Here is a 25014-nt window from a genome sequence, read left to right on the forward strand (position 1 = left end):
CAGAGTTTCCTATGCTGCCCAGTGTGTGAGGAGGAGGCAACAAGGGCTTCTGGGCACAGGCGCTGCCTCACCTGCCTCACCTCCAGATTTCATCTGGAGTAGACGATGGTGGCAGGCTAGGACTCTCTGGAGGCTACTGCAATAGACCAAATGACGAATGGGGATAACAGCCATTAGAATGGGAAAAGGCACTGAGAGAGATGAAATTTGGGGGGATTAGACCCAGTGAGGGATGAACCAAGGTTTCTATCTTAGAAACACAGGTGGATGTTGTACCAGTTCCAAGACTCAATGCCAAGTATATGAAGTAGTGGGAACATGAATGAAGGAAAGGGTCAAGAGTCCAATTTTGGTTGTACTGGAAATATGAGACAGAAACCCTTCTAAAACACCATTTCGTTCCTCACTGCCTTCAGGACAAAAACAAATTTTTTAAATTGTTTTTATTATAGCATGCAAGAGCACCCAGGTGCGTTTGTATCCACGTCTCTTGCTTTTGAGAAAACCTGGGTTCAGATACATAGTGATGTTGAGAAGGGTACCAATAACCTCACTAAGCTTCAGTTTACTCATCTGCCCATTGCAAATTAATACTCCCCGTATTACAGGGTTGTTGGGGACTAGAAAGAATATTTCACACCAGTGTCTTCTTCACAGAGCCTGGCCCATGGGAAATGCTTAATGAACACCAGCAAAGTTTTCTAAGGAAGGCATTTAGAATTATCTTTCCTCCAAATTATGTTAAAAATGTAGGGTCTTTTGGAGTGCCTGGGTGGCTCAATCAGTTAAGCATCTGGCTTCAGCTCAGGTCATGATCTCGCAGTTCATGGCTTCGAACCCTGCGTCAGGCTCCATGCTGACAGCTCAGAGCCTGGAGCTTGCTTCAGATTCTGTGTCTCCCTCTCTCTCTGTCCCTCCCCCACTCACACTCTGTCTCTCTCTCAAAAATAAACACACACACACACACACACACACACACACACACACACACACATATAGAGAGAGAGAGACAGAGAGTCTTCAGAAAGGTCTTGTGTGCTTTTAAACTTTACAAAATTGCTTATTGATAAAAACAATTTACAAATAACACTTAAAATGTTGAGCAGTTGAGGAGAGTTATGTTAGTCATTCTACCCAAAGCATCTTCATTTTAAAGGACTGAACAAAAGTAAAATGTCTATGAGAGGTGAGAAGGTAAACTCAACAAAGTGACAAACAATGAACAGAAAAGAAATCCCACTCTCCCCAACAGCTATGAGAACTGAGAAGCTAACACAGATCCTCTCTATCAGGAACACAGATGAAGTTATTAAAGCTTAAAAGTTTAAAAATAAAACAAAAAACCCACCCATATCTGCAGAAGGAAAACACTACATTTTGGTGGCCTGATACCTACCTCTGGACCTAACCATAACGATTAGGGAGAAATGGTTCCAGTATGATGACTGCCTGGACAAGGGCACGAGTGCATAGGTCTGAACTCTCAGCCTTTTTTTATGTGCTGCCAACCCTCCTCCATGCCTCAGATAAGATCAAGGCAGATACAGACATTGTGCTACAGAAAAGACCATCTCTATATCAGGGAGTTGTATTGTTTGTGCTGGTTTTTTTTTTCTTTTTTCCCAAAAGTAAAGTCATCATTTATCATAAAAAAAAAAAAAAGGCTTTCATTTCTTTTCAGCTTTTATGCTGCTGGGATTCTTTGACCACACTGTGTGGGGCCATGAAGAACTGTCCCAAGAATGATTCCTGGAAGAAGCAGAAAACCCCTCCTGGAAATACATCTTTTCTCTTGGCCGCCTCCCCAGTGTTCCCGTACTGGGAACTGTCTTAAGCAGGCAGGAGGATGGATGGCCTGAGGTCTTCCCCAGCTCTGCTGTCCATGTTTCTTAAAGCCCATTTGAAGCTGATGACTGTCTCTAGCCTACAAAGGGGCTGGGGCCTCCACAGAGGCCCGCTCACCAAGCCTACTCAAACTCACTTCAGAAAGAGAACTTCACATCCCTGTTCAAGAGAGGGTGAAGACGCAGACCAGCAGCTCAAAAAAAAGGCTACTACATCTGCCAACACAAACAGCTTCTCAACTTCCATTACAAGAGGTTTTCATCAATGGTTGGAATCCTTTATGTTATAGAAATAGTTTTCTGCCCCAAAAGAAGCACATTAAAGAGTAGTCCCTACAGTATCGGGAGTTCTTGAGCCAAACCAATTTATCCTAGCTCAAAACTTCTCACTGTGGAATAGAATGCAGTGGTTGATTCTGGGTTCTGTAGTCAGAACAGCTGAGTTTGAATCCTGACTCCACTAATTAATAGCTGTGTGACAATGGGCAAGTTACTTAACTTCTCTGAGCCTGGCTGTCCTCATCTCAAATGGGACCAATAATAGTATTGTCTTGGAGTTACTATAAAGAAAATGTGTGATCAACTCTAAAGAATATAACATCATGCACAGGACCAAGTAAGTACTCAATTGAGTCTTTTGTTTTCTCTGCTACAATAACAACTACAGACTGCTTGAGCAAAGTATTTGCCACCACACCTTTATGTTCTTCCTGCTATTAGAGTATGTAGGTTTTATTTGTTTTCTTGTCTTGCTGGCTCTTGTTAATTTGTTAGTTTCTTCTAAAAACTAAAGGATCGATATACAGGCTGCTAATTTTTGTGTTTTGTCTGTTTGCTTATTTTATTAATTATCCTTGCATCTCTTAAGCCTGTTCCTCCCTTTTCACCTCTAGGGCTACCACCTTATTTCAGTACCTCTGTTCCTTCTAGCTTGGGCTACTGCCTAGCCCTCCAGCACTAAGATTCTATATTCCTTCTGGAGGATACTCCTGCCTGCTATTCCCAGACTCAAAAAGTTCAAAATCTTGAGCTAAGCACTCAATGCTTTCCCTGTCCTGGCAAATCTTTACTGCTTACTCTTCCCCCCATTCCAGAGCTTAAGCTACAGAGTCCCCTGCCCTCTCTCCTGAACATTGTACTGTCTCAGCCCTGTTGCCTTTACTCATGCTCCTCACCTAATTCTACATCTGATAAAATTCTTTCCATTTTTCTGGTCGAGTGCAAATACCATCACATTCATAGAAGCTTCCCTGACCCCTCTATCCTCTGAATGCCCATGACATTCTTGTTGAATTTGGCATACTCTGCCACGGGGAATGCCTCTTTGTCCAATTCTAGATTTTCATTCCTATCTGCCTACTAGACACAGCTGCCTAGCTATCCAAAAGTATCTAAAACACAGGCTAGACAAAACCTCTCTGTTCTTAGCTCCTGCCATATTTCCACACCTGTTCCTACATCCTGCAACGTTAGGCAGGAATCTCAATCATGTAGGCAGGTCTCACTAAACCCAGGGAAAGCTGAGAAATTAGGCTTCCCAAGAAGAAAAAAAGATTCCTGCTGGGTCTTACAGAGAAGGGTATGGGAAAGCCATCTTGGGTCCAAGGAGACTCTAAACACAGGGCTGTTTTACTGCCCCAAATAGCGATAGCTATCTAATCTTCCACCACCCCATTGCCTTGGTTCCCCTCTATGTAAGCTTCAAAGGCTCACATTCCACCTGTATGTCTTTCTGTAGCATCTAATTATGCATAATTTCTATCCCCTCATAACTTCAGCTCTTTATAATTCACACTATTAATTCATTATACAAATATTTATTAAGTGTCTATTTTACAGGCACTGGGGTGGATAAGACAGGTTCTTTCCAGATGAAAGTTCCACTCTGGACTAGAGGATAGACGTTGAACAAGAATTAAGTCTGTGCTTCATGTTCTAGTGGGAAGTTACATGAATTTATAAGAGACCTGGGCTTGGCTAGCTCCAGTGAAAGGCAAACAGAGGAAGTGACATTTAAACTTCACCTGACCTAGAAAAAAGTAGTTATATCCATACTTCATACCTTACAGTAAGATGAATTCCAGATGGTTCAAAGACTAAAGGCAGAAAATCAAACCATAAAAATAACCCCCTAAAAAACAGGACAATTGTTCTTATGACACAAAATTCAGAAGATATAACAGAAAACACTGAATATTTGACTACATAAAAATAATTTTTAATAATTTCTGTATAACAGAAACCACCATTAACACAAAAGAAAAAGCAAATTGGCAAGAGGAGCATTTTAAAGTCAAATCAGGGGCTCCTGGGTGGCTCAGTCGGTTGAGTGTCCCACCTTGGCTCAGGTCATGATCTTGCAGTTTGTGAGTTCGAGCCCCGTGTCAGGCTCTGTCCTGACAGCTCAGAGCCTGGAGCCTGCTTCAGATTCTGAGGCTCCCTCTCTCTGCCCCTTCCCCGCTCATGCTCTGTCTCTCTCTGTCTCTCAAAAATGAATAAACGTTAAACAAAAATTTGAAGTCAAATCAGACAAATGGGTAATTTTTCTAATATATAAAGAGCTTCTAAAAATAAATTTAGAAAAGAATATGACAAATTATAAACCTATTTAAAGATACCCCATCTTCACATGTAATAAGATAAAAGCAAATGAAAACTACATTTAAATGCCATTGTTCTCCTTCCATAGTGACAAAAATAAAAAGCATGAAAACCACATTGCATTGACAGAGTTAATGAGAAATAGGCTCTCTTTTATATTGCTGATTGGACTATAAATGGTTTAGTCTCTATAGAAGGCAACTAGAAAAATTAGAAATATATTGTCCTAGCAATTCCAAACCTAGGAATTTATCCTACAGACATATTCATATACATATGAAATTAAGCCTATTCAAAGTTATTAATTATAGGAGTCTATATGAGGGGAGGGGGAAATTGAAACAATCTAAAAATCCTCAGGAGGAGATTGGTACAAAAAAACAGTACGCAAAGGTTAAAAGGAATGGAAGCTTTCATGTATGGATATGGAAGAATCTCAGACATTTCATTTTTAAAAAAAGAAAGTCAAGGAACAAAACAGTCTGTATTCCATTATACCACTCGCATAAGTATCATTCTATAACTCCTATCAATTTGCTTCCATCTTTCTAGATGCTGCTTCTAGGAATAGTTCAAGTTATACCAAAGTGCCTGGTACAAAGCATACTTGCAATTACTATTTGATGAAAGTAAGTCAATGAATATAGGAAACTAATGGATGAAGGAACATGCTTGGATACTTGGCCTCTAAATTCAATGTTAGTTCCTTTTATGCACAGATACAGAAAACCAATCGCTGAATCTTAGCTATTTTGTTCCAGAAAAGTCTAAAATACATCCTTATGTAAGACAAAGATTACTTTTAAATGGACATGAGATGAATTTTCTAGGTTTACTTACTCACATCCCTCAGGAAAAAAAAAAAAAAACATTCAGTAGGGCAAGGTTGTTTTCCACCTTAAGCCTTTTATTCTAGCAACTGAATTTTCTATAACTAGGAAAGCCAAGGAGGCTGCCTGGTCAGATTGCCTCCCACCTCTCTCTTGCGTGAACTCCCTCCTCCCACCTGCTATTCTTGTCATGAAAATCTTCATCACAACCATCACCACTTAATGAACATCTGCTGTGTGCCAGGCTGTGCTCCATGCCCAGCGTGCATTCTGACCACAAGCTCCTGAGGGATATGTGTAATACACTGTCTCCATTTTACACACACAAGGATAGGCTTAAAGACCTGTGGATGTGTGTCCGACATGCCACAGCAATGAGGATGCTATTTCTTAAGATGGAGTTTGATTTTTTACATGTAACATTCTGACAATAGGTAGCAGTTTGAATAACCTGGATTACAAGTGAAATACTAATATAAAGTAGTAGGTCTGGGATAGATGATACACATGAAATCCAAGATCAGTGCTTCTTTATCTGTTCAGGAATCCCTAAAAAGCCCCTGCTTTGCATGTTTAGGTGGCAGAGAGCACCCACACTCACCAGAGTGATAGGACACCTATGTGCCAATTGCCCAGTGAGTGTTTCTCACCAAGGCCCACTCATCACAGGTTATCAGAAGATTCTCCAGCTATTCATTATTATAACCAACTCATTTTCTCCACGGTAATTATCTGTGAGCAACATATCATGCTGTCCTTGGAACCATCAAACTGACATATGATTAAATAGCAGAGGGCTCTGAAGTTAAATTTAAAACCACTCTCTTACACTTCAACTCACACATCACATCGAGATCTGTCCAGCCATGGGAATATTCCAGTTGACCAACACCAAAGGCCATCAAGAGACTATTCCATTACTTCACGTTCCCATCCAGGAAAGGTAATGGTTATGTTCTCAAAACCTTCTAGAGAGATTTTCCAAGACCTGAAGTAAAATTTTGCAAAGCAATTCTCTGTTTGAAGCTCTGCTCCTGCCACACATTAAAATGTCTCAAGAGTTGCTTATGTTCACACCACGTGTCTTCACAATTACATGTGGGGTCTCACAAGAAATAGTATAATTTGTCCACACACGGTGAGGATCACACACTTTTCAACTTTCACTGAAAAAATTATTGCAAAGCATAAATCATTGTACACTCAGTTCTGTTTATACCAATAAGAATAATGCTTATATTAACAATGTTACCAACTAGGAAAAAAAACTGGAAGAGAAGGTCACTGGGCAAGCTAAGAGTTAAAACATAAGTCTCACTGCTCTTGGACTGAAAAAAAAGCAACAGGAGAGTCTTCAAGAGGAAATTTCTTTCCATTCCCTGACTCTCTCTGTAATTTCTAGAATTAAAGTTTTTCTATAAAAATAATTCTACACAGTTCACTTTATTTTTGCAGGAGCTGTGAATTAGAAAAAAACAACAACTTTTTCCCATCCTCAATAAAATAGTTGCACCCAAAGCAAAATCAGCCAATTTCTGTCTTCCTATTCTGTTTTTCATATTTATTTACCTTGATATTATAATTAATCTTCAACTGTACAGTATTCATTAAATTTAGGGTAAAATTAAAAAGAGCAGCAAATATTAAAATTATAAGAATTCCTTACAAAGAAACTTCCAAAACCCTTGTTAGGTATATTAACAACAAGGTATTTTGTTCAGAGAAACATACACAGTACCCATTCCTCCAAAACGTAGGCTTCACAAAAATGTGAAATTATGCAGTGTGAAAATTCCAAGTACCTTTACCCAATACAGAAGAGAGTCCCAGTCACTAGTTGGATAGGTTTCCCTACAACGTGAGCTGGTATTGTGGGTAATGAAGTGATAGAATTCACATTTCATAAGAAAAGCCATATAAAGGAAATAGATATTATTTTTCTAGAAAGTGATTTATATTAATACTGAGAAACTATTTTTTTAAAAAATTCCTTCCCCTTCTCAACATTTACAGAAAAGGCTAACATATCTTGAGAGATTTACTATTTGCTGATATTCATCCATATGGTAGTACCAACCAAAAGCCAGGAGTATGGACAGAATGGGTGGGGAAGGGGGGGAAGATTTTGAAAAACCACAAAGGAATGGTTAACCCGACCAACTTAGCATCTCTTCTCCTGGGGCCAAGATTTACCAGGCCTACCCAGGACTATCCCTTGATTTTGCTGTTGTTGTCATTGTTTTAACAGATCTGCAAGTGCAAAATGGTTTTACTCATCTCCAAGGAACCTCAGAAACACACCGTACCACAAAGCATTTCAACTACAATGCAAATTGTGTTCCTTCAATCTTCTTCACATTCTAGAGAATACAGATAGAGAGCCAGAGCAGCCACTCAAGCAAAAGTTGAAAAGTAAAAATAATATAGAGCATAAAAGCCCTAGCTCTACAAATTGGAGCTGGCTCAGCAAAACATTAGCCATGGCAAGTCCTATCAAGGCCAGGTTGGAAAGGTGCAAGAACCAACCCCTGGCTACACCTCAAAAGTTCAAAAACATTTCCAAATATAGAACCCACTTTATGTTTGCAGGAGCTGTAAATCAGGGAAAACAACTTTTTCCATCCCCAATAAAATATTTGCACCCAAAGCAAAATCAACTGATTTCTGGCTTTCTACCAGTTCTGCTTGGGCATAAAATTTTCTGACACTTCACCAGAAATGTCAGCATTAGTATAAGGCAGCTAAAAGAGGGAAATAATTTTCTGACCTGTGGATAACCCCTTCAACCCCAACAGGAAAAGGAATTTTAAAAAAAACACCTGAACCCAGTTTTTCCAGTTATTAGTATAAATGGGACAAACTATTTTTCTTAGTAGCCAAATCCTTCCTTATAGGAAGTGCTGGTCTTTGAATTCAGTGAGGGAAGGGGTCATGTCTGTTTTACTGCTATATTCCCATACCTCACTGACTCAATGCAGAAGGATTTCAATGAACAGTCAAGAAAAGAGGGGAAGGAGAGGGAGGGAAAGAGAAAGAAGAGGAAAGGAAAAGAAAGGAAAACAGAAGGAGGGAACAAAAGACAGAAAGAAAGGGGTAAGAAGTGGAGCAGGGAGACAAGAAAGGAAGAAGGGAGAGATGAAGGAGTAGAGGAGGGAAAGAGAGGGAGAGAGGGAGGGAGAAAAAGATAAATTTAGAAGGAGATGTTTCCTCTTCTTTTATTTGTGTCTTTACTTTTCTTGAACTTTCAAGCAACCAGCTTGATAGAAAACTAATCATATCTTTTCTGAGGGCTTCCTGTCTGAAGCAGTCAACACAGTCGACTCCACCTCCAGGAAGAGCCCACCAGCAACTCTCCATAGGGACCCAGTAGAGGGAATGAGGGGTGAGAGGGAGCGAAGGAAGTTACTGTCTTCAAAAGTCATTTATTCAACACACAGGAGTGTGATTGCCACTTCCAGTGTGTGCTACAACACCACGTGGAGCTGGAGATCCAGCCAGTGCTCAAGGAGGCTGCCATCTACTAGGAGACACAGTGCCTAATCCAAGGTAGGATATAACACAGGCCAGGAGAAAGGGTCAGATAAAGCTCAGGAGGTCAAGGCAGGGAGAAACTGCTTCTGCTTCAGGGGTTCAGGGAAGGTTGGACAGGTGATACCTGATAGGGCCATGAAGAGGCAGGATTTTTACAGAAGAAACCAGCCCAAGGAGGGGGAAGAGGTGGAGGGGGAGGGAGGCAAGAATCACAGTGAAGAGAGAGGCTGTCTGCACAGCCAACAGGATAGTATTTCCCCAAGGTGTTTCATGTGGTCTATTCTATGAACCCCATATTTGGGAAACTGTGGATCCTACACAATTGCACGGGAGTCCCTACTGCAGGCCTTCTCAATGATTTTAATGCAATTGAAGAAGTGGCAAAAGATTCCATTTGTAAATCAGAAAGGACCGGCTTTTGGGTGAAAAACCCCAATTTCTTCACTTACTAGCTTGTATTAACTTGAGCAAAATATTTAACTTTTATGAACTCCAGTTTCCTCTTCTCTAACATGAAAGAACAGACAGTCCCAACCTCATACAGTTGCTATAAGTAAATACTACATAAAAAGTTATTAATTCAGTGCTGGCACTTAATGTCCAATATTGTTACTGCTGCTGTTACTTCTACTTCTGTTATTTCTATTATTATTAATATCAATGTGCATCACGAATATAAAAATGAATGTAATATACATCATCATTTCTAACTTTTTTTTTTAATGTTTATAGAGACACTGAGCATGAGAGGTGGAGGGGCAGAGAGACAAGGAGTCACAGAATCCGCAGCAGGCTCCAGGCTCTGAGCTGTCAGCACAGAGCCCGACGTGGGGCTCGAACTCACGGACTGTGAGATCATGACCTGGTCTGAAGTCGGATGCTTAACTGACTGAGCCACCCAGGCGCCCCAACACATCATCATTTCTTAAGCGATTTGGTCAGTTTTTCATCAGCTCTCTTTTTTTACATTTATTTTGAAAGAGAGAGAGAGAAAGAGAGAGCATGAGCAGGGGAGGGGCAGAAAGGGAGAGAGACAATCCCAAGCAGGCTCCACATCCAGCATGGAGCCTGACGCAGGGCCCAATTTCATGACCACAAGATGATGACCCGAGCCCATATCAAGAGTCAGACATTCAGCCAATCGAGTTACCCAGGTGTCCCTTCATCAGCTGCTTTTTAGAAATGCCAGGCCAGCATATAGTGCCAGGCCTAGCACACAGTAGGTGCTCACTAGGTATCTGTGGAGAGAATGAGGTAAGAACTAGTGAAGAACAAACTACAGGACAGCAGGGGATGCTCTAGGCAAGTTGTTTTTCATTATTTCTTTGGGCAACAGACCTCTGAGGTCCGGGAGCAATGACTTCATCCTTTGCTAGAAGAATGAGAGATTGAAAGTGCAGTACTGAGCTCTGGGGAAACATCACAAAGAGTTTATTTTGGTAGAAGTGTTTGAAGTGACTCTGTAACAATGAGCTCACGCCTGCTGCCAGGCGCCAGCCATCAGTTGGAGCCTGCTTGCCAGGGAGATGCACACAGCCTGTCACCAACAGTACCCCCACAGGATATGTGCAGGGAGGATCCCAGGAGACCCACTCAAAACACAGCTCCTTCCTCTCCAAGAAGGGATACTGAGGCACAAGCAAGGAAGCAGCTGACCCAAGATTCAAAGCAAACTGGAGGCTGGGAGAGCCCAGGAAAGCTCTGAGTCTTCTGGTTTTACTTGGTTGACTCTCTGGCAGGATTTAGAAGTGAATCCCAAAGGATATTGTTTCTTTTTTTTTGGTCAGTTGCTGCATACATTTATCTAGATAATGTCATCTGTCATAAGTCACACACTAATCTCACAAATAGTTCCTAGAAATGAGCAAACTTCAACATAAACTCTCCCCCAGAGTGCAATGCAGAGATCCTGTTAAATCTCTCCAGCTTCCCACTGGTTTGTGTGTAAAGAGATTCTTGACAGAAGTGGGAGTTTTCTGGAGTGAGAATCTGACCAGTTTGGAATATGACATTTGCATTTTACCAAACCAGATACTTATTATCTGTCCACCTGAATTCAAGCAGGACAGTCTGTATAGAGTTTGAAAAGGAAGTGAGGCCATTTTAAATAGTAGTTGGAGGGGAAGATTTCCCATGGTGTCCAGAGCACAGAAAAAGAGACCCAACAGTGAGTCAAGTTTTCAAACTTCAGATTGGGAGGTAGGGAGGTGCAGGGCAGACTACAAACTTCTATGGTAAGAACGACCACACATTAAAAAAAATGTGATATGTATATACACACATATGTATATGCATACATACACAAATATATGTATCTCAATTATAAGTCATATAAAGAAAGTACGCTAGCCAGAGGTCCTGTATTCAATTCAATTGTTACATTTCATTTCAATTGTTACATTTCCCTTAACTATTTTTTTCCTTTTTCAAGCTTTTATTAAATTCCACTTAGTTAAAATAGTGTAATATTAGTTTCAGGTGTAAAATTTAGTGATTCACACTTATATACACTACCCAGTGCTCATTACAGCAAGTGCCTTCCTTAATACCCATCACCCATTTAACCCATCCCTCACCCATTTCCCCTCCAGAATTGTTACATTTCATTTTATTTTAACTGGTAAACTTGGAGTGGTTGGGGAAGGGGGGAGCACAGTTAACTCTGGAAACTTGTCAAAGCTCAAGAAAGCTTCCAAGACCTATAGACATTTTTGTTTCCAGGAAAGCAGGGCTGCCCAATTTCTCTTACACTAAAAATATAACAAGAGACTGTTTACAATGATTGCACATTTTCTCCATTGTGTGCTTATGGGGCAAGAGGTTAAATGATATTGAAATGATCTGAATCTTGATTTGCCCATATAGTTCACACAACGGACCTGGCCTGAACATTTTACCAAAACCAATCAACACACCGAGCCCCCTGTAGATAGACCCCTTGTCACCCACAACCTCTCCCAGCCCTAATCCTGCATCTTGTCTTCTGAGAGTCAGAGTTCATGTTCATTCACCATGAATGAGGAAAAACCTAAGTACTACACCATACATTTCCCGATATATAAGACATAGTAGAATGCCTGTGGACAACATCTGAAGACCCTGGCAGGGAACATGAGGTGTGAGAGAAAAAGGGGTTCCTGGTCTCAAGGGCTTCAACATCAACAGGTGCAGATTAGGAGCAGCAGAGCGAAGGCAAAAGGAAAAAGAAAACAAAAAACATACACAAGGACAAAGGCTAAAAGCTTCATTAAAAGAGCGGATCCAAAACTTGGAGGAAAGGTTTGGATGCCATGTGGCCAAGCTCCTCCTCTCTTTCATTATTAGGTCTCTCTCTGCATATAGGGGCATCAAAAGTTAATGAACTGTCATTAGCTTTTGGATGAGAGCAGTTCTGTAGGACCATGCTTTTAACCTCTGTTTAGATCTCTCGTGAACTCTTGAGAATGGGCTTTGTTCAGTGTCTTGAAGTTCAAGGCAGTTCCTGTGGGACACCCAGTGTGGTATGTGGGAATAGCAGAGATGTGGTTTCATTTTCAAGGTCTATGAGCCACATTGGATTGGGAGCAGACAGTGGGACAAAACTGGTGTGTAGGCCTCATTTTGAAATCACTTGCTGTTAGCATAAATGTATTGGTCTGGTGGCTTAGGTGATAAGCAGTGGACAGAATAAATAGGTGCAGACACTAAATAAAGAGAAGAAAATAGTATCGCTTGCCTCTCAAAAGAACAACCACATTGGCTATCAATTTGAGTCTTTTTCTTCCAAGTTTTGGTAGTTCAAAACATACAGCAAGTACCTTTTGGTAAATTCATTGACTGAAGAAATCAATAGATATTACTGCATATTATTGTAAAGAGAAGCCTTGCTTGACTTAAAGGAGAACAAATTACTGACTTGGACCCCTATCTTAGAGGAATCAAATCTGGGATGTGTTTCTAAAGCAAAACGTTCATTTTGCTTCTTAATATTGGGGTGTACATAGTCAACATGGAATTGAGTTTTATATTTGGTTCCATATGCTATGCCCTAGGTAATTAAAGTATGTCTTATGGCTAATAAAAATGAAGTAAAAAAGTCAAAAACCAAAACAATGACAGGAAATAACATATGTGTACAATATGTTACCAACACACTGATAATTTTCAAAAGTGACTTTTAAAAAAGTATCATAAATCTTTCAAAACATAGTGATTTATTAAGCAAAAAGTCTGAGTGGTTTGCACTATTAAATTCAGCTTTTGAGTTGCTGTGTCACAGGCAAATCTTTTGTTCTCCTAGGTTAAATTTAGCATCCTGCATTTTGTTTTTTCCACTGCAACATGTTTTATCATCATGCAATCAATTTTCTGAGCTGCTCAGGAGAAACGCACTAGGGAGTTTTCACTCTGATTTCTCTTACTGATTGTATAATCCAGAAATCAAATGTATCAAATAATCCTACAGTGATTTATTTCCATCTTCTTCTTTGCCCTTTCCCACCTATACAGCTTTCTCATAAAAATAAACCATCCCTAGGCATGGGATGAAATGGGGAAAAAAAATGTGGTGGCCAGAGGAAAACCATTTCAGAAATGTGTTTGTTAAACAAGTGCAAGCAATAAATTGAGCTGGGGGGGGGGAGGGGGGGAAGGCAGTTAGAAGAAAAACTCAAAGTACTGACCTGAGAGTCAAGCTGATTGGAGCAAGGGTGAAAGCAGCAATTTGGAGGATTAGCAGAAAGGAAAAGGGATAGCAAAAGAGAATAAAAGGAAGGAAATGCATTAGTTTTAAACATACAGCCAACAGATGTTATATTAGCAGGTTTTATAACCAAATGAAGGACAGTAAAGCAACTTTTATCTGATATTACCTCAAAAAGCCCTGGGCACACACTGTAAGCTGTTCTATTAAATATTATACGTAAGAAACCAGTACCTGCTCTCATATGCATAATCACTGTAAGCACTGGTGTGAACCAGAGGTGTACTCCAGCAACCCAAGAGCTGGAATTTGCCCTTTTCTGGTGGTTTATTCATTGGGAAAGTTCCTATCTATGTGCATATAAAATTTTATTATTTTATAAACTTAAATGGAGGTTACTAAGGCATTAGAGCTGGTGGTAAGGACTGATGTCAGAAAAGATTTTATTTGAACCAGTAACCATCTTATAAGATATTCTTCCTTCCTCCTTGAAAGACAAAAGGGGCTGGGCAATTTGGCTTTCTGTTCAAAGATTTCCATTTTCGATGCTCACAAAGCACGGCACCTAGCAATGATCAAAGACACTGTGAGAAGGGCTTCAGGTGAGGTGTTGCCTCCTATCAGCCTCCCAAAAAAGGACAGAGCAACTTCCAAAGCTGAGAGTAATTTTTTTCAGTTGTGAAAATGACGATCATACTTCATCACTGAAAATATCCAGATGCGTGATAACTTATTTGTACAAAAATATTTAACATGCCCTTCTAATAAGTCAAAACAATAAAGTCCCAGATCAAGCAAAAATTAAAAGAAAAAAAAAGTCATGATCTTCTTCAGGCTACTACAGGAGCATATAGTGGACATTCATTTTGTTAACCTATATAATGCTCTTTGTAAAAAACAAAGTGGATATACAAACAGGTTACCAGCTATCTATCAACGGGACTCCCACCATTCCATACTATTAAGAAGTAATTTTAAGCATTTCACAGAGAAAGGAAAAATAAATCATCCGGAGAAAGCTTAAATAAGAACATTTCAAATGAAAACAATGTTGACCATGATGATAAAACTCAAAAAGAAAATTCAAGATTCAACACATGGTGAAAGCATTGATTCAATAATCCCTCATATTTGAAATCCCTTTGCAGAGTGTTTCATGATCATGAACACACAACTGATCAAAAATAAGTTAGATCAGGCCATGATCAGAGTGGGGACACTGGCCCCAGCTGTTCCTTCAAATCCTTCTTGATCAGAGAGGTATATCAAACTATGATCCATGGCCAAGCTTTAGAGAATCCTAAATTGAAACAGTAAGCAAACATTTAAGATTAGTTGCCTTTTCCAAGGGTTCCTAGTTTTCATCAAATTCCCAAAGGCATCCATAATATCCATTACCTTTCCCCAAGGGTTGCTAGGGATGGTACAAAACCATCAGCCAATTGTTTCATTGAAAGGTCTTTAAACACTTTAACAAACATAAATAGAAATCTCTCAGAAAGAAGAGTTTATATCAAAACAAACAGAACTAGTATCAGGTTTCTCTGACATATCATGAGACTTCTAGAACACAGTATCATCATTTTTTTTTAAGTAAAGCTTCAGTCTACATTTTGTAAAACCTGTTAGGAAAGGCATCAGAGAAATTATGTCAACACATTATTGAACAAATTCAGAAGGAAAAATCATAGTCCGTTTCTCAACCTTAGATAAGGTGCTTTTAGGCATTTGAAATGATTTCTCAAATGTCTGAATGTCTGATGACATTATGTCTTGATCCAGTTAATTAAGTGCTACCTGTTTTCTATTCCAATGTTATTATGTCTTAGGAGTAGAACACTGAAGGACCCACTCTCCTCTCCACAGTGGGGAGGGATGCGATTGAGGGCTTGATTTGGGAATTCCCTGTCTTCTAGACATATACCAACAACCCTCCTTAACATATTTAAGATAATTACATAAAAGGTTACCTGACCAATTCCTTCCCATGGGTGAGATGTCAGAAATCCAGTAGCAGCTGGACTTGTTTGACAAGAGCTCTATTAACCTCTCTCTTTTCCCTAAGGCAGAATTAATTCTGAAACTCTAAATTAAACTCAGAGCCCTTGATGGGCACTGACACAGAAAGACCACATATTTCACTCCCTCTAATGTTTAATTGCCTATCTGATTATATAGCATACATGGTATCTAGCACTGGTGATCAGATAAAGACTTCGACCTGATTTGGACCAACCCTCAGAGATATGCTCAAAGTCCTTCACCCACGGGTGTCAAACTTCCCCAGAGTCCCCTGCTGTCCAAGGCAGAAGCTCCCTGCTGAGCCATCAGCATCAAGTGCAAGACTTTATAAGAAAGACTGCACATGGGGATCACACTGTACAATATGCATTTTGAAAAGCAAAATTTTCAATGGCTGATGAAAACCATCATTCATGTGGAATTTAAGAGGTAAATGCATCCATGTAAGGGCCAGGCAGATGCTATTTTGAATATATACATTGTGGAGAAAATAAAAAATGGGAAGATTATCAGAGTAGAAAACAAACAAGAATTGCCCTCTAAGAGAGAAGTAGGCCAGTGTCCGTGTCATTTGAGTTATATTATTACTAACCCTGAACCTTTTGTTGCACATGACTGAAGTTCTGGAATATTTTAACACTTGCTGCCTTTAAAAAGAAGTCTTTTCACTCTGGTAGGTCACATTACAGACCAGAGACCACAAATTTATTTCAAGTTCAATTTTTTGGTTTTCAAAATCACAAACTTAATTGCAAACACTCCTCCATGACTCCAAAATGGAGATATATGTCACATTGCTAAGAAATCTTTAGTTCCCAACATTATGAGGTAGGAATTTTGTAGTTTAAGCCAGAAAATGGAGACACTGCCCAATTTCAAAAGGGCTGCCTGACAAACGAGGAAGATGTTTTGGTCAGAATACACATGTAGCTCAGCAGATAACACTTCAGAAAGGCAGGCCAAGGCTGAGCTCTCCTTTTCCCAAGAAACTTTCCCTCTTGCTCTCTACCCCCACCTCCTTTGGGGCCTGGGTTGGGGCTGGAGCTCAGACATTTCCCAGACTATGTTCTGCTGCTGGACCCAAGATACAGGCAGGCAGAGAACTGGGACAGACTCAAGTCCCACCACACGTTTAATGAATTACAGTGCTTGGGAGGCATCAGCTTTAAGGAAAGGCAAAGACAGAGATAAAGAAAATGTGCAGAAAGTACATAAAGATAAATGCCTATAAAATCACTGTTGTTTTAATGCATTCCATATTGAGGATATTAAAATGTGAATATTTTTGATGATTTAATGGCACTAGTGTCCAGCTAAGACCTGTTTGTCCAACTAAGACTATGCTATTTTTATGCAAATATTTATAGTAGCTGATCCTGATTTTTCAGTTCCAGTTCTAGGGACCTGGGTTAGTACAGAAAAATGCCTTCAAAATGTGGAGCCCATCACTTGCTTCCATGAAAGCTAATAAAGATGAGACAGATCTCCTGTGGCCCAGCAGCGATGCCTCTCTGCCAGTTATGTGACTATTTAGTGCTACTGGACTAACTTCTTCCTTCTAGCTCCCTGGTAGATTGGATTGTTCTCAGTCACTCACCTGTCAGACCTGGGTTCAAATTTCAACTTTCATTCTTATAAACTCTGAAATTTTAGAAAGTTACTTAATCTGTATAAGTCATAGTTTTCTCATCTATAAAATGAAGATAATGATACTTTCTGTGTTGTAAGATTAAATGGTATAAAGTATTGCAGGTCAAGTGCCTAGGAATGTGCCTGATATACATTGTGAGCATAAAATATACATATTATTATTATTATTATTATTATTATCATTATTATTATTACCTAGGGGATAGATAATATTATTAATATTATCTAGGGAATAGATAATATTACACCTTTCAAAGACTCACAGATTCTCAGAATAATAAGACTAGGAGTCAGGAAACATACATTACAGTTTTGCCTTTTTCTGACCACAGGACTAATCTCCAGAAGGTAATTCAACCTTACAGGGTCTCAGTTTCCTCACCAATAAAAGAGATGTGATCATAACTTCCCTGTGACTTTACATTAGCTTTTTAAGGAAAGTTTTGGTCCTAATGTACAATTCCAAGGTAGCCATGTAGATACATCTAAAATTAACAGTGATGGGGTGCCTGGGTGGCTCAGTCAGTTAAGCATCTGACTTTGGCTCAGGCCATGATCTTGCAGCTCATGAGTTCAACCCACATAGGGCTCTGTGCTGACAGCTCAGAGCCTGGAACCTGCTTTGGATTCTGTGTCTCCCTCTCTCTCTGCCCCTCCCCTGCTTGCTCGCTCTCTCTCTCTCTCTGTCAAAAATAAATAAACATTAAAAAAAATTAATAAATAACAAATTAAATTAAATTAAATTAAATTAAATTAAATTAAATTAAAAAGTGTTTTTAGGAACCAATAGACTGAGAGAACATTCTCATATCTTAAAATTAAAATTAAGCCCTTAAGGATTTTAATTTGTATGCTTACGTCAGGAAAAGAAATTCTTGATTTAATCACTAAATTGGTCACACTATATAAAATTCTGATTATCATCAAACTAATACTAAGATTTTAAGTGAAATACTAATTGACTTGGAATCTGAATACATTAATTTCTATGTTTGAAAATGTTGAAAATTTGAGAATTAACCTATCCATTTAATACATGGCCACTTAACCTTGAGTATTTACTTGTTTTAGCATTCAACTATTCTAATAATAGAACTGTTGCACCAGGACTTGGCACCTGAAAAGTATGATATATTTTAAGAGATTGTTAGACATTCATTTCTAACAAGATTTAAGGTGCACAGCTGGCACGAAGCAGAGGCAAAATTTGAACCCAGGTCTTTTTGTCAGTACAGCCCGTGAGCTTTCCACAAGGCCATAGGGAGCCATTCTGCACATGTCTTGACGTCTTTTCAGGCCTCACAAGTGTCTTGATCAGAGCTGGCAAACATTCACTGATTTATTTAAAATTTGTTGATCTCTTCCATATGGACTGAATCTAGGAAAGACAAATTCTGCCTTATTGCTGAACCAGTAAGAAATCCTCAGAGGTAATGGAGTTACGTAAGATTATTCAGAAATTCTTTCCTTATATAAAATATAGGAAAAAGCATTGATAGAAAGCTTATTTTTAGAGTCTATCCTATACCTAAATACAATATGGATATGATTTATCTGAAAATCTAAATGTTCTGGAATCCTGATACAACCGTCTTTGTTTTTAGACAGAATCTGCTGTCAGGTAGACCTGCCTTAGATCCTATTCAAACATATTTATTTAACAAATGCTATAAGGTCCTCTTACAAGATACATCCCAAGATGAATGTGTTGTGGTGTGCCAAAAGACATCCAAAGGATGCAAGCTCCTTTCCCTTTCTCCTATCTTGAATGAATTTCCAAATATATTCTTCCATATTCTTTGCCTGAAACAAACCTAAACCACAAATGCTTGTCTTTTATGGGAAAACAGCAACAACAACCACTACTAAGGTTTCAAGTAGTCATAGCCTCAATTTTTCACACACTTTGCTGTCCCAAATGTGAAATCAGGGACATCACTCAAGAAACTTGGCCATTTCTTTCTTAAACACTTAAGAAGTACATAAGCGCTCAAAAGATAAGCCAGTTGGTTTCTTGAATGTCCTAGAGAAACACATCATCCCTAATAGGCCCCATTGTTCGTTTCCAACTTGAAATAGGAATGCGCATTCCAAATCCCCCACCACCTGCGATGGGCGACTTAAGCCCATGTTCACTCATTGCTGACAATTCATAACATGACTGCAGAACTTACCTCTCAAGTTCTGCAATCTTCTTGTCCTTGTCATTCTTTTCATTCTCCACCTCCTTGAGGATCTCCAGCAACCGGTCGACTTCCGCTTGGGCCTTGCCACACTCATCACGGTAGTAAGATGCCTCTTTATCAAGTTGTTTTATTCGGTCTGCAAACTCAGGGTTCATCCTGGAGTCATCTTCAATATTATGAGCCTTCAACATTATATTTTTAAAGAATGTAGTTAAGACAACAATTTAGAACAATAGGTAGTGCAGTCACCAATGGCCCAGAAATTATCTTTGGAGAAAAAATAATAACCATCAAGAATTATGGGTATACTGTCAGTTAAAAGGCAAAATGGAAAATCCTACATTTCAGCTCCCTTGGAACAATGCTGATTTTAAATTATATTACAGTTTCACAGGGAAGTTTCTTTTATTGTTGATATTTTGTTGCATTAAATGTTACTACTTTTGGGGTATTTTTCCCCCACCAAAAAATGGGGGATGGTTGGGAGTAGAGACTGTGACAACTTTATTCCTGATGCTTTGGCAAGCAGAACGAAGACAATTTGACTCCTCACAGTTAAGGAGGTGATTCATACCAACAGCTTCCTTTTCCAGTAGAGAAACTGAGATAAAACAATATTAAATTATTTTTCCAAGAACCAGCAAGGGTATATGTAAAGCCCGGTAACATATAAGAGACTGGTTGACTGTTCATTGAACACTTCATCCCACTGAGAGATTTCAGCAGAAGATGTAGGTTGAAAGACAGACTTGCAAGTGAAGAAGGGCTTTCCAGCTAACAGTCATACCCATAAATTCTTGTTCTCTTGATGAAATATAACCTTAACCAGGAGGAGGATGAGCTAATTCATGAACAAGCACACAGACAAGAATCTGCAAACACATGCATGGGTGGGTGGCAGCTTCACACACAAGAACATACACAGGCAACAACACAGCAACAACACTGCAGAATAATTTGCAGCCAAAGTATTTGTGGTTTTGTGTGTCTGAAAGTGTGTTATGGCTTTTTTTTTTCCCAAAATAAACTTTTGGCTGAAATATTCTCAGACAGATGGAAAGAACACTGCACTGCAATGTTTTGCCTACCCCTTGTTTCCCATTATTCCTAATTGACTTCTTCAAAGAGTAGGCAGGGAAAAAACAAGTAGTTTAACAACAGTGCACATTCAACAGAGAAAGTTCTGAGAAGTCATATATGTATGTATCTCCAAAATCCATGTGTGAAATAATACAATGTTAACAATTTATTAGGACTTAAGTTGTTCTGCTGTCTTGCTATGTAGAACATGTTCATTGTGTTTTTATAACTTTTTTTTTTAATTTCAGGGAAAAAACAAGGCAAGCAAGCTATAGCTACTGTGGGGTTAAATGAATCATGCATGGTTAGAAAAATTAACACTAATACTGCTATTACAAGGCTGACAGTTTTTTGCAATGATTTAGTTGAAATAAATTTAAAAAATTAGTATAAAAAGAAATTTCTTATTTATGACAAAATCATTTTTAGAATAATATTCTTGCATGTAACATATTATTTAAGCATGAGGATAGGAAAAAATAATTTGCTTTCATGTTCTTTAATCTAAGATTTCCTTACTCAACACATAAACTCAACTATGCAAAAGAACTTGGAAAAATTTATCAGTTCAACATACTACGATCAGGTACTGGTTTATTCCCTTTTACCAACACTTCTCAGAAAACATTTATTTTTGTTTACTTAGTATATGCATTAGGTTTTATTCTAATAGATTACTGAGCTTTTTCAGTATAATTTAAATAATCTGAAAGAGAATCCTGAGCTAATATGCCTTTAGAAGTTTATTCACCTAACAATTTTATTTTAAATTGAAGTAATGAATATTTAAATTTGTTAATCTCCACTTTTAAAATACAGAGTAGACACTCTATTTTAAAAGAAAATAACTATTCCATATACCTACTTCTATTTGTGATAACAATCAACTCATTTCTCTTGTATCAGAAAAGGACTTAAAATATAAAATTTTAAAAACTGCTAAGAAAAAGAAAACAAAATATTCATGTTAATTCTCTTCCACTTTTATGCTATGTTACCATTATTTTATGGCAGCTAGAAAGCTTCTCATGACATTTTTCTCAAACTACCCAACCAATAATATTAAGATCTTTAAAAAAAGGACTCATGAACTGAGTAATAAGAAGCTAGAACATAAGAAATTTAAATAGGTTTTGATTGTGTGTTTCTGATTTAAGATTCCCTCTTGACTCTAATTTAAAGATTCGCAAAGAGCTAGCAGTTCAGTTAGCCACTGTGCTTTATTTTGGTTGTTTTTATTCTTATGATTATTATTATCATTACTTTTAATAAATGGGTACAGGATTACTAGTTGCAAGACCTAGATTCTAAATTTAGCCCTGTGTCTTATGACTACTATGGACAAAGGGGTTAGCCTCTCCAAGGACAGCAAAAACTACCAAATAACAAACATAGGGAAGGTATTATTCATTTTTATTCTTATTATGAGTATTACTTTATGATATGCATCCCATTGGTACGGCTTGTTATACAGCTAAGTTCATGGGTTTATTTAGTTTTTCTTCCAGATACTACATACACCTTAGAGAAGCCTCCTGCTAGGCTTACAGAAAAAGCAGTCTGCTGGTGGATGGGTATCTGAACACATTCCTTCTTTTAGCTCTGTGAAGAGAAGATAATCTAAGGCCAGCTTTCGACACCAGGTGAAATTAGGTGAGTTGGTATTCTTTTCAACCCAACAAATGAATACTGTTAAAGGATTCATGGGACGTTTCAAAGTACAGAAAGCATAGCAAAAGACATACCTCAATCTAGGCCACTGTTGGCCTCAAGTGATACTAAAATTAGATCATGTTATTAAAAGAGATCATAGTCAAGTTTACAGTTAGCCTGGTATCTGTTAGATAATACTTGTGGGTGCCAGTAACTCTTCTTTTTAAAAGGAATGGGCAACTGCAAGAATACCTTTGAGTTAAATACATCTCCATATCAATGATACGTGCCAGGATTTTTGGAAGGGTAATTAAATAAAGGTGTAAATAGATACCCTATAAAAATTTTTTGTAAGTCAATAGAAAGCATTAAGAAAGAGTTGTATAGAGATGGGCAAGTAACAATTGCTTCTGGGTCATCATTAGTGTCCATGAAAAGATTCAAGGGATGAGTTTCACATGACTGACAGCTGGTAAGCCCCCTATCCAACCTGAGTAGTGGAGGCAAAAGTCTCCACAGAATTCATAAAAGATATTGTAGGTAGCCACCTCCATTCGGCTTGAATCATAACTTTTCAGAGGATGGGCTAAAATTGTTAACCTGAAATTGTTACATGAGTGTGTTATATTGTGATCTATGGACTTGAGGGTTATACTACATATACTAAAGAAATACAGGAGGAGATTGAGCTTATAAAGCTATGCTTCCATCCAAGTTATAAGGCCAGAGCCTCCTCTAAAAATGAAGTGAAGGAAGCACTTTATTTGCATTTAGCAATACTCTTGCCTTTTCAAATTATAACATGGGTTCTTTAACCTAGAATGGCTGATTACTTCAGACACTGAAGACAAAAATAATAAATTTATTTGAGTAATGATTGTCTGAACAAATTCCTAGCATGGTATTCTGGCCCATTCAAGGTTTAAAGTAAAAATACACAGTAATTCTTTCTCCTTATGGATGTGTTGATTTCAAATTAGCCCCCCCTAAAGGTCAAGAAGTGATTGCCCATTGCATTCTACTAAGGCACATCAACTTTGTCCCCTATCCGTATTAGTGGGGAATCTAGCTCTTGAAAATACAGATTGGTGGGGATTTAATGGTTTTAGAAGTTACTTATTATCATAGATATAGGGAAGAACATCATCACTTTCAAAGATATTCACCAGTCATTAAAACCAAAAAAATATCAATAAGCATTCTTTTTTTAATGTAGAGATTTAATTTTGCTGATTAAAACCAGTTGGTTTAAAGGCAAATCTAGATATCTGGTTCTGCCTCAAAATATTTCTGGTAACTTTGACAGCAACTCTCAAGCATCTCAGAAACACAGAAATTGGGGAAAGAATATTTCAGAAATGTCTGTATTACATATTAGATCAGTAAGTTTTGAGGATCCCCCAATTATGTTTCCTATATTTCCACATGTAAGGAAATTTCCCCACAAGTGGGAAAAATCAAAACAAACTTGGGAGCTTCAATGATGTGGGCAAGCCTTGGAATTTTGATGTAAACTGACTTTGAAAGCCTGATTCAAGCACAAAAGAGAAATCTGGTCATGACTTAGGACAAGTAGTACATAACAATACCTAGTGGCTATTTTAATTATAGAATTTAGAACTATTTTAGGAAATAAGGCAAAGTTTCAAGTTAATGTTATATTTAAATTAAAGAGCAAAAAGTGGCTTAAGGCAAACCGGAGAGTGATATCATCAATATGAAAAATCGCAAGTTTATTACTACTTCTCTTATAAAGGTTAGACATTGATTATATTCAGTAAAACTCCAGTTCATCATTCTAAGTGCTTAAAAGGAAAACATTAACTTTGGCCCAGAAACCTGCTGTCAAAATTGGGCAGGGAATATTCAATTATAATATTATATAGCATTCTGTCTTTGAAATAGGGCCTAACAATTTTAAAAAAATTATTTCTTTCAAAATAAACAAATGATTAGTCGTGATCATAAAGTATAAGCAGAACACTAACTAATGAGTCTGATAGTTTTTCTTCCCTGATGCTTATGAGTTTTAGCAATAATTTGCTAAATTTATGCACAGTGAAAATATGATTCCTGATTGCAGCACTTTGGGGGTTTGGTGTCTGTTAACAGCACTTTAAAATTCCTTTCCTATCTGAACAGCAGAACAGTGTATATAAACTACTTTAAACATTACATTTGATTTCAATATTCTAAAAAAAGTTCCATTCTTCACATCTTTATGAACAAAATATTACGTTTTTAAAAACAATTTTTTAAGTTTATTTTTGAAAGAGAGAGACAGAGTGTGAGGGGGAGAGGGGCAGAGAAGAAGGGAGACAGAATCTGAAGCAGGCTCTAGACTCTGAGCTGTCAGTGCAGAGCCCGACATGGAGCTTGAACTCACGGACCCTGAGATCATGACCTAAGCCGAAGTTGGTCGCTTAACCAACTGAGCCTCCCAGGTGCCCATTTTTTAAAAATATCACTTTTTAAAATAAAGTTTGTATCATTAAAGAACTAGAACATATTATAAAATTTACATTTTATTTAAATCCAATTAATACAAAATATAAAAGCTGAGCCTCAATACTTTATTAAAAATCTAACAATGATATGTCTTTGAATCTTATACTACTTATTTCTAAAGGAAATTCTTCTTTTATAATTCTAGCTAAATACATCTGAAATACTCACAATTTTCATTTTATAACAACCATTCTAAAATCTAACATTTTTCACAGACGGAACACATAGGCTATTTATAAATAAATAAATAAATGTTCAAAATAATTTTTCTTATGTCACACATATACAAATAAAAAGAATCGTCTGTATGCTTAACACTTTTTAAGACCATTCAAACAAAAATACAATTATAATGTAATCCCTTCTAACTATGAAATGTCCTAAAATTAGCAAAATAGAGAACTGAAGTTCTCTGGATGTTCTTAAAT

General features: G+C 37.9%; 1 protein-coding gene across 8 annotated transcripts in view; it reads right to left on the reverse strand.

Moving 5' to 3' along the window:
* The window catches only part of ERC2 (ELKS/RAB6-interacting/CAST family member 2), a 931006-nt gene that overhangs the window by 448285 nt on the left and 457707 nt on the right, over positions 1-25014 (reverse strand). For all 8 annotated transcript variants that reach the window (XR_013554185.1, XR_013554186.1, XM_060631335.3 and 5 more), the window contains one exon: positions 19334-19527. Coding sequence is in view for 6 of the 8 variants with exons in the window: in XM_060631335.3 (XP_060487318.1) it covers positions 19334-19527 (194 nt within the window). In the remaining 2 variants the exon portion in view is untranslated. The remainder of the gene's footprint in view (positions 1-19333; positions 19528-25014) is intronic.

The sequence above is a fragment of the Panthera onca genome, chromosome A2 (assembly GCF_046562875.1).
Source record: "Panthera onca isolate mPanOnc1 chromosome A2, mPanOnc1 haplotype 2, whole genome shotgun sequence".
Taxonomy (NCBI): domain Eukaryota; kingdom Metazoa; phylum Chordata; class Mammalia; order Carnivora; family Felidae; genus Panthera; species Panthera onca.